At 32.8% G+C, this 10,065-nt stretch overlaps 2 protein-coding genes across 2 annotated transcripts in view; both read left to right on the top strand.

Moving 5' to 3' along the window:
- cactin (cactin, spliceosome C complex subunit) overlaps positions 1–543 on the top strand; it is a 12,718-nt gene extending 12,175 nt beyond the window's left edge. Inside the window, exon 12 of the mRNA XM_014434765.3 lies at positions 212–543. Within this exon, the coding sequence (XP_014290251.1) occupies positions 212–400 (189 nt within the window). The 3' untranslated portion in view covers positions 401–543. The remainder of the gene's footprint in view (positions 1–211) is intronic.
- Positions 544–7,926: 7,383 nt separating this feature from the next.
- The window catches only part of LOC106689659 (trypsin 3A1), a 6,812-nt gene continuing 4,673 nt past the window's right edge, over positions 7,927–10,065 (top strand). Inside the window, exon 1 of the mRNA XM_014434764.3 lies at positions 7,927–8,283. Coding sequence (XP_014290250.1) covers positions 7,987–8,283 — 297 coding nt within the window. The 5' untranslated portion in view covers positions 7,927–7,986. The remainder of the gene's footprint in view (positions 8,284–10,065) is intronic.

Here is a 10,065-nt window from a genome sequence, read left to right as displayed (position 1 = left end):
ATCTTAATAATTAATGGATGCTCAATGAGGTAACTAGTTTAATAATTTTGAAAATTGTCATGGAAAGTTAGGAAAAATATGGAAATTTCTTAAAGCTACTTTGCTAGAAACTCTGTATTATTAATCTAAAAGCTATATTTGCTCAATTGTTTCATTAAAATTATTTTTATTGTGGGTATATTTGGTTATAATTTTGTGTGTTTCATTCCAGACCACATGTCCTGACAATCCAGACTTCGCTGTTCTTCGGTTTCATGCTGGACCACCTTATGAAGACATTGCGTTTAAGATTGTTAATAGAGAATGGGAGTACTCATACAAACGAGGATTCAGGTGTCAGTTCCATAACAATATATTTCAGTTGTGGTTTCATTTCAAGAGATACAGATACAGAAGATAAAGTTATACAGCTCTGAATTTTTTCTTTCTTTTTTTTTAGGGGGGGGGGATATTTATAATAATCTGATACATGTACATATATGCATTATTGGCTCAGAAAATCTTTTCCAAATCTAACCATTTGTGTTATATATCTTAAGGATCAAGTCGGAAATAGATTTTTATTTCTTCAAGAAAGAGAAAAAATGTTGCTTTTAGAATTGAAAGCCTATTTAGTGAATATTTAATAATATACACTTCTCTAAATAGTTTAGGCATCATTTATTAATTCAAAAACATGATTTTAGTTTATTATACTTAGTTGGTAATATTATATGATTAAGAAAATATAAAGAGATTTAATTTGGGCTTATATTATAAAATAAAAAAGCCGACATAGTGTAACATTGTCATATAACAGGCTTATTCTTTGCACCATCAGTTTTACTATTTATTTATTACTTTAACATAAAATAACTAGGAGATAATTTTTAAGTTATTTTTTAATAGTTTAATGTAATATATTAAATAATGGTGGTGAAGATAGGACAAACTCTTAAATTATATCTTTACAAAAAACAAACCTAAATGAGAAAACCCTATTTTTCAAGAAGATTTGTTTTTTACCCATTTCTGCCTTTTGTTTGACTTTATGACTAGACCAAGTGTATTTTAGATACTAACTACCAAGTGTATTAACTTAAATAAGTTAACTTATACATATAAAAATATAAGTTAATATTTTAGACCAATCGCTTATGGTACTAAAACAACTTTGATGTCTGCAATAGTAAAGAATGATTGTAAATAAAAAAAACTGTAAAAAAAATTATTATTATTTTTTATCAATAAAATTGTATTTACATGTTTTGTATATTTTTTCCTTCATGTAATGTTATCTATTTGATATTAAAATAAGTAATGTAACATTATTTATTTTATTTAATTGTAAAGAAAAATTAGATAAAATAAACTACAAAATTTGTACATTAGTGAAGCTTTGCTCATAACTTCATCTTGGTAGGAAGAACCGTGATCTGTTGGCCTATCCAAATTTCAGGAGGATCACCTACTCTCCAAAGATGGAAAGGGAAGGGGGCAGGATATTTGCAAAATAAGTCAAGTGATACTGTTTGTTACAGTATTTTGTTTCTGAATGAAATGAGAACCTTAGATATTGATAAAATTAAGATTTTAAAATTTTAGATGAATATCATAGAAAAATCACAATTATTTACTGAATGATTTTATCGGAGTATAAATAAAGAAACCATTACACCTACAAAAAGAGGGAGATGTTAGTTAGGCAGTCCCAATCCAATATTTTGAAAAAACAAAACGTTTTGAAATTTTAAATATCAGAGCCTAATTCAAAGTGAAAAAATTGTGTTGAAATATTGAGAGAGTATTGTTCTCATAATAACTACTATAAATTTTTAACATGGGTCAATTTTTAGAGCATTTTCTGAAGAAGAGCAAAGTGCAGAGAAATGTGGTTGTTGCTGGAAAATTTTAGATTTCAGTGCTTCTAATGAACTTTTGTAGCAACACTCCTTCATTAATAAGATTTGTTTTTAAATTGATCATATTTTAAAGATAGTACTCCAGACAGGTTACTTTCTCTACTAAGGTCTACTTACCTACAGACTGTGACAAAGCTAGTTGTGATTAAATTACCCAGTTCTAAGCTACAATCTGTGGAATAAGGCAAATGCAAAATAAAAAATAGAAATAGTTTTGCTCGATTTGCCTCTAAAAGTAAAGCAATGGTACATGTAATGTCATGTATAATTATTTTTGCTATTGTAGTGACACGCTACTTGCTGGTCTAGAGGGTGGTGGGTGATGCCAGTTCCACAGATATTTTTAAAATCCAAAAAGTTGGGAAAATTAAGATTTGAGGGCCAGCTTCAAACAGTGAAACAACATTTAGAGAGTTCATTTTTCAAATATTTTTAAGGGAAGGGTAATGTTTAGGAAACTTAGTATTTGTTGGAAATTTTAGACTTTCAAACTCCTAATTATTTTTTGTAGTAACTTTCACACCCTGTATCCAATCGATTGTATTTCAATTATAGTGTAGAAGCATCACTACATCTAGGGTCCTGTTTTATGATAAAGTACAAACTGATACGATTAACCTTGTAGTTTGTTTCACTTGCTTATAAAATTCTGCCAGATAATTTTTTAATTTAAAACTGATGTAATATCACTAATAGTCATCCCTATCATGAAACAAAATGTAATAGTTAGTGTACTTGTATTTATGGACTAATACTATTGGCTTTCATTTTGAAACAAGCCCATGGCCTATATTAGGGGTATTTATGATGTGTTAAATGTAAAATGTTTTAAGCATATAACATTGTAAGCAGCCCTATTTAAAGTCGTATTAAATGTTAAATGCTTAAGAGCTCCTAGCGGATTTTCTTGATCAACTTGTTTTATAACCTTTCCTTCCAAAACTTTATGTTATTGTTTACTTTCTAAGTTTTGATTAGATTGATTTATTGCAACTTGCCTAAAGTAAGTGAAAAGTATAAGTTGTGTGAAAGTTTGGCAACTGAGTGCCTTGTTGATCTGACTTGTGAGGAAGAGAATTGAGATCAAGATGAGCTAATTGACAACTGTCAATACATTATTATAATTGTCATACATTGCTTTATTAGTTTTAAAACATACAAAATAATCCAAACACAACCTACGAGCAAGTAACCTAACAACAAACAAAATGGTAACGAGCTTAGCTGGTCTGTTGCGTGACGTCATTCTCCATTTAACAGGCCTAGTAACAGACTCTCGATCATGTTATATGCTATATCGGTTTAACATGGTAAAAGAAGGAAATACTTCTCCATTTAACATGCTTTAAAATGTTAAATTAAAGATCGTGAATATCCCTAATGTAACAACTACAGCCGCCAAAACCGCTCTGGCCCGGCATAACGCAACCTACCATCTAATTAAGGCGGATCCACATGTTGGCCGCTCGCCACGAATCGGAGGCTTGTACAAATGCTCGGTAAACAAAGAACGGACCATCCACATGTCAAGTGTTATTCAGAGAGGCAAGCATGGTGGATGTATAAGTGGTTTCAGCCATTGCACTGGGATTATATTATTTTTATTACAAAAAAAAAGAAAATGAAAGTTAATTAAATATAAATAAATAAGATTAAATATAAAATGGGACTTCATCAGGCAAAAGCCTTATTAATATTTGTACTACTTCTTGTATATACTTTAATTTCACACATGTAGCAACTATATAAGATATAGTAATATTCATAGACCCAAATAGTGCTCACATTTTATAAAAACAATTATTTATTTGTTTAACCTTATTTTAATGTTTTCCTTATAATAAATTAATTTATTACTAATTGTTCCTTGAAAACATTAAATGAAAAATTGACCAAGTTAATTAAATTTTATATTTATTCCTTACTTTTAGGACAGTAAATATTCATTGGAATCCTTAATATCCACACTCAAATGATAGATATACCAAATTATTGGTGATAACATTTACTACAACTTCTATTCTCTTCTTATTTGCGATTAAATGGAAGGTTTTACAGATAATTTTAAATATAAATCCAATCCGGGCTCCAAAAACAAGTTTACCCCAGACCTTAAAGTTGTATCCACCCCGAGCCCCAAAAATAAAAGAATCGGCCCAAGGTCCAATAATATAAATAAAGCTTAATGTGCTAAATCCCTATTAACTTCAAGTAAAGTTGCTTCAAATGGCGTGTCCTAGTCCCCACCCCTTTGGTCATTTTTGCTTGCAAAGGGAGTAGGATTATGCCCTCTCCTCCTGATGGGAACAGTTTATAAGTATTTATAACCTTACAAGATGTGAAAAATAATGTACCATTCGGAATGGTCCCTCTCCATTCAATGCGAGTCCCCCAGCGAAACATGCCACCACTGTATAAACCGCCTTCAGCGGATCAAGGCTCTTCTTAAAATACCATCCAACAATACAAGATCTGTACATACGTTTGTATATGTGTAATTTAGGATTAGACTATTATGTATATTTGTATTTGTTGCTAATAAATATATTTGGAGGTAAGAAAAAAAAAAGTGAAAAGTAATATAATTAATTATATCTATCCAATTTATATAGAGAAGCGTGATAAACATAGTTTTATTATATAAAAAATGTTGTCGTTTAAGAATTTAAATTATTTTTATATATGGTAATGTTTATGTTCATACACTGCATTGGGGTATATATATGTATATATTCTCGTTGAGGCCGATTCTTTTTTTTTTTTATTTTTGGGCTGGCTCTGTTATTTTTGGGGCTTGGGGTGGATACAATTTTAAGGTCTGGGGTAAATTTGTTTTGGGGGCTCGGGTTGGGTTTATATTTAATAAATTATAATTTATATTTTTAGTACAATTGTTGTTTGTAATAAGGCTGAAGTATGTAGGACGAAATGTTTAAGGCTCTCTCCGTTTTAAAAATATAAAAATTTTTTATACTGCTTCTACGACTATTTTTGTACTATCAACCTTTAAGTTTCCAATGTTCCTACTCAAATTTATGTATTTGTAATTATTTCAACAGTGTGCTTAAAAGTCACTATTTATTAATTTAAAACATACATCAATTCTAACGATTACCAAATATTGAGGTATTAATAAAATGAATGGATTTGTGGAAAAAATATTTGTGGTTTATATCTGATTATAAATTATTCAGCCAAAAGATGTATACATATGTCAGTTCAACGTGGCAGTTAACGCAACAGTTAGTCCACCGACATTACTTTTACTATCAACTATCACGTCAGACCCAGTTCGTCAATAATGACGTGACAGTAAACTGTCATGACAGTGGATACTGTCATAAGTGTAACTATCAATAAGTTAGGCCATGAAAGTGGTTGCGACTTCGGTTGCAATAACTAAAACTGTAAGATTGTTCACTATCAAGGCGATAGTTAACGTGACAGTTGCTTCATTGCACGATTTGAACTATCAACTATCGCGCCAGTGCTAATGCGACAGTTCTTTTTACTCCTCCTGAAGAATTATGACAAATCATGAAAATCAACAAAGGTTCGTTCGGTTATGATATATTTAGGTGGACTGTAAGTGAAAGGTGCCTGTAATTGTATACCTGTAAGTTGAATCTAAGCTGTCGAGTTCACGTTTACTGAATAATGTTTGAGGGTAGGTTTTGATTATATGGCTGCCCCTCCATGAGTACCATTATCGGGGTATTTTTCACTTAAGTTTTTTACTTTCTTTTAACTATATGAGGTACGTATGAATAGAAATGGAAAGTATTTTGAACGTGCAAAATTTCAAATACCATTTTTAGACAGTAATACATGTTTTGAGGTCTTTGGAGTTCAAAGAATCCAGTCTCGCCGGAACTATTGTAATTCGTACAATAATAATAGTAATTAAAAGTCAAATTATATCATCCCGACTCTGGAGGAACTGGAATACTACCATTAGTGGGAAAAAACTGTATACTTGGCCCGACATAGAGGAGGGGTTAGTTTCCTCTTTATTTGCACTTAAGCCATTTATGCACAATGAGTACCTTATTTGGTCTATATAGATTTCTATGAGTGACCTATGGTTTGTCTAATATTCCTGAGATATTTCAATGAGAAAATAGAAGGGGTGCAATGTTCGACGATATAAACATTGCATCAGTTTCGGGCCGACATATAGCAAAAGTTTAAAAGCGGTTTAAATAGGGCGGACAGACAAACATTAAATCTAACTGCAATAAGCAGCAATACAAAGAGGAGAAGAACTAACAGTGAACTTCTTGCAGAGACTGGTCCGTCAATATCTCATGATAAGGCAAGGAGGACGGGCGGGAAGGACATGTGACTCGAAGCAATCCATCAGGATGCCTCTGCATAATAATGAATGTAAGTGTAGTTGGCAAGAGACTACGTAGCCCAGGACAGGCAGGAGTGGAGAAGGCTGGTTAGAGTGGCCAAAGATCTGTAGTCTGTAGAGCCAACCGAAAAAAAAAAACAGCAACAATATAAATTAAAGAAAGTTAATTACTTGGGACTAATATTCGGTGCAGATAGATCCTCTGAAGGTACAGGCCACGGCTAAGATAGAAGCACCTTAGTCTCTAATGGACATTCAATGATTTTTGGTTCAGTAATTTGTTAAAACAAATTTATTCCTGCGTATTCCGAAGTCACTGACCCACTGAGGGAGCTCTTAAAAGAGAATGTTAAATGCCATTGGTCTAAATCTCACAGGCAATCTTTCTCTAATATCAGATCATTGGTTTGTAGTGTACATACCATTTGATCTATCTCTCAAAATAGAATCCTGAGTGATCCTAAAGGTGGATCCACATGTTGGCCGCTCGCCACAGATCGGAGGCTCGTTCAAATGCTCGGCAAACAAAGAGCGGGCCATCCACATGTCAGTGTTATTCAGAGAGGCAAACATGGCGGACGTAATAGTGGTTTCAGCCATTGCACTTGGTTTGTATTATTTTTATTACAAAAAAAGAAAATGAAAGGAAATTAAATATAAATAAATAAGATTAAATATAAAACTTATTATAAAAAGTACCAACAAACACCTTTAACCTCCTAACAGCTCTCAGTTGTAACTAGACAAAGAACAATGGTGTAGATGCTACACGAGCGCTCTCACGAACCCCTTTGATCTGTGTCCAAAAACCGACTCTCGACGGCTCGGCAACGAGCCTAGGCCAACCAAGCCGAGCCACCCATCCACATGCTCGCGTATGTCTGAGTTCGCCATGGCTCGGCCAACATGTAGAGGCCCCTTAACAAAGACCTATGGCCACATGGACATTGAAATTTTCACCAATCCCTGTTTAGGAGTGCTCAAGAAGGAACTGAATAAACATTCCTCACGGCTCTAAAGAATAAAACTTAAATTAAAATATAAATTCCAATTCAAATGATTGAAATCTGTCAAAAGCTTTTCTTAAGGAAGAGGGGATGGAAGATGTTGCCTTTTTTCAGATGGCTCATGTAATTACTTTGGAAGGAACGTTAACAATTCCGCCAGAGACTATACTGAACATACAAGAAGCCACTGTTAAAAAAACAAAGAAGTGTGTGATAAAAAATTGAAATTTTTAATTTAATGTGAACAATTGACTAATTAGAGTAAATTGTGGACTGACATGAATGACCTGGGCAGAATAACCTGTATAAAGTTGTTTTTTAAAATTATGTGGTTCTAAAATTGTATTACGATTGGCCGAAAAGTCGGACTTATAAAGAGATAAAAAATGTTTTTAGATTAAAATGGATACAATTTTATTTATTTAAACTATATTAACCAATCACAAAAAAGTGTTAGGATATTAAATTAAAATTTGTTTTTTCTATGGTAGGTAGTTCTCATTTTTAGTGCTTAATGAGGGAAAATTTTAGTTTTTCTTTATTAAGGTGATTTTCCAGTGGTGAGCTTTTGAAATAATATTTTCCATGACCATTGGGGCATAGATATAATGTTTAGTTCGCATAGGCCAGCGTTTTTCTTCTCATTTGATGATAACAGATGGTTTATACGTAACATTGCAAAGTATTCACTAATTCAGATTTCTTTGAGTTTGAGCTGGTGATGTCTTATATAACTATGTCCATGCCAGTAAATGGAATTGTGATAACGTTTCTGGTGTTATTAGCAATGACAACTGGAAAACCTGATTTACTGTTGATGGCTGGTGGAACAGAGGCAAAACTAGGTGATTTCCCCTTCCTAGTTACCTTGACGATATCTTCCAACAATAAGAAGCGCTACTGCTCTGGATCTATAATCCATCCAGATTGGATACTGACAGCCGGCCATTGTACCAAAGACAAGATAACAGTACATGCTGGTCTTACGCAAATAGGATCGAATGATTCTAAAGTACAGGTATCTTGACTATTATAGACACAAGCTCTGTATTATTGCTAATTATGTTTACATATGTTTGCATTGAATAAAATCATTTGTACGAAACGATTAATATTAACATTTGGCTAGTAAACAGATTATACTGGCATAATGAAATTATTCTTAATTTTACTTACTTTATATATGTACCTATTTTAATGGAATTTATTATTTTAAATGCTTTGAAGTGATATTTCAGGCATTTGGGACTACCTTTAAATGTTAATGCATTTAATATGATAGATGTATTCTATATGATACAGTAGGATGTTAAGATGAATCCTGCAAGTGAACCTCCAACATTCCCTTTTTAAAACATGTCAAGTGTATCAACTTTAATATATATATATATATATATATGCCTTTCGGCAGGTCTAACCTGAATAGTGCATTGTAGAGTATAAGTAATCTAAAATGAGTTTGCCTGTACCCCTACTCTAGCTTCTTCTCCCCTCCACACTAAATCAAACCCTGCCTACCGGGAAAAGGTTTGTTCCAAAAGGCAATCCGGAACTTGGTAACGCCCAACCAATTCGGTATTGGATTAGTAGTTGGAACGCTTTTCCGCCCTATCCTCGGACTTCTGTATAGTAAATTACGAATGCTATGTTAGGTTTCCCTTTATCTTTGACTGGGAATTGCTTTACTTTGTAAGCAAATATATTGAAGATATTTATAGTGACAAAGCTTTTTAAGAACACAGTATCTTCCAAAAAGTCATTTTTGAAATTTTATAATCATTGCGTTCAGAAAAAAACGTATCTTTTAAAGTTCGCGTGTATTTGTTGTGAAACAGTTAGTGCAACAATTTTCTTATTTTTAGTGTTTTAAAATGGCAGTATGTTTGGTCCTAGAATTGGATTAACTTTTGATAAATGCAGTAATTTATGGCTTATTCAGTCACTAAAATACTTAATTCTTCTAAAGCAGTACAAGTGAAAAAATTAAAAAGGGTAAACCAGTCAACTGAGTAGGTCGGTCCACCACAGGAAAGGATCAGTAATGGATTTGGGAAGGAAAAACACGTACTTCGCTTACTCCGTGAAATTACGGACAGACAGAATTTGTTGGAACAGACCTACTGAAGAGAAGACTAAAGAGTGGAGGGTTGCCACTGCACATCTCTCCCTTCCTGTCCCCACAGGCAAATTCATCTTAGATGCACTATTTTTAATAGACGTTTTAGAATTGGAGGTTATGTTTAAATTGGTTAAAAAAAAATATATATCTTATAAAACTAAGGCTACGACTATTATTTTACCGTACACAGTAATGAATCTATATAATGATTTGAGAATTTTGAACATCGCAGCAAGCCTATCTATAGAAAAAAATGTTATCATAAACTAGATAGTTCTGAAAAAATAACCATTTTAGGCTTTCTGCACACCAACACAATTCTATCGAACCTCCAATCTGATGGTCATTCCATTCGAACCATCAGATTGGAGGGTGAACTAACCGTTGGATTGGGGGACACAATGAATCCCCTCTGGTTTACCGTTGGAATGCTAAATGTTCGCATCAGTCATGTGAGGCCAACAAATGAGGCGTTTGGTTTCAAAACCGGTTACATCCATTTTTTCCAAAAATTTTTTTATTTTATTTTTTATAAGTTTTTAATGTTAGAAATGATGTGTTAGACGCGTTTGTTTCAAAAACGTCTAGATCCTTCTAAAATCAATACTAAAAGATTCCATTTCTCATCAAAAGCGGTTCCATCCAAACTTCACCAATCGGCCACTTGGAGCAGTCCTATCG

The sequence above is a fragment of the Halyomorpha halys genome, unplaced genomic scaffold (genome assembly GCF_000696795.3).
Source record: "Halyomorpha halys isolate HHAL.00 unplaced genomic scaffold, Hhal_1.1 Scaffold1424.1, whole genome shotgun sequence".
Lineage (NCBI taxonomy): Eukaryota > Metazoa > Arthropoda > Insecta > Hemiptera > Pentatomidae > Halyomorpha > Halyomorpha halys.
The sequence above is the reverse complement of the archived record's forward strand: the minus strand, read 5'-3'. Positions and strand labels throughout refer to the sequence as shown.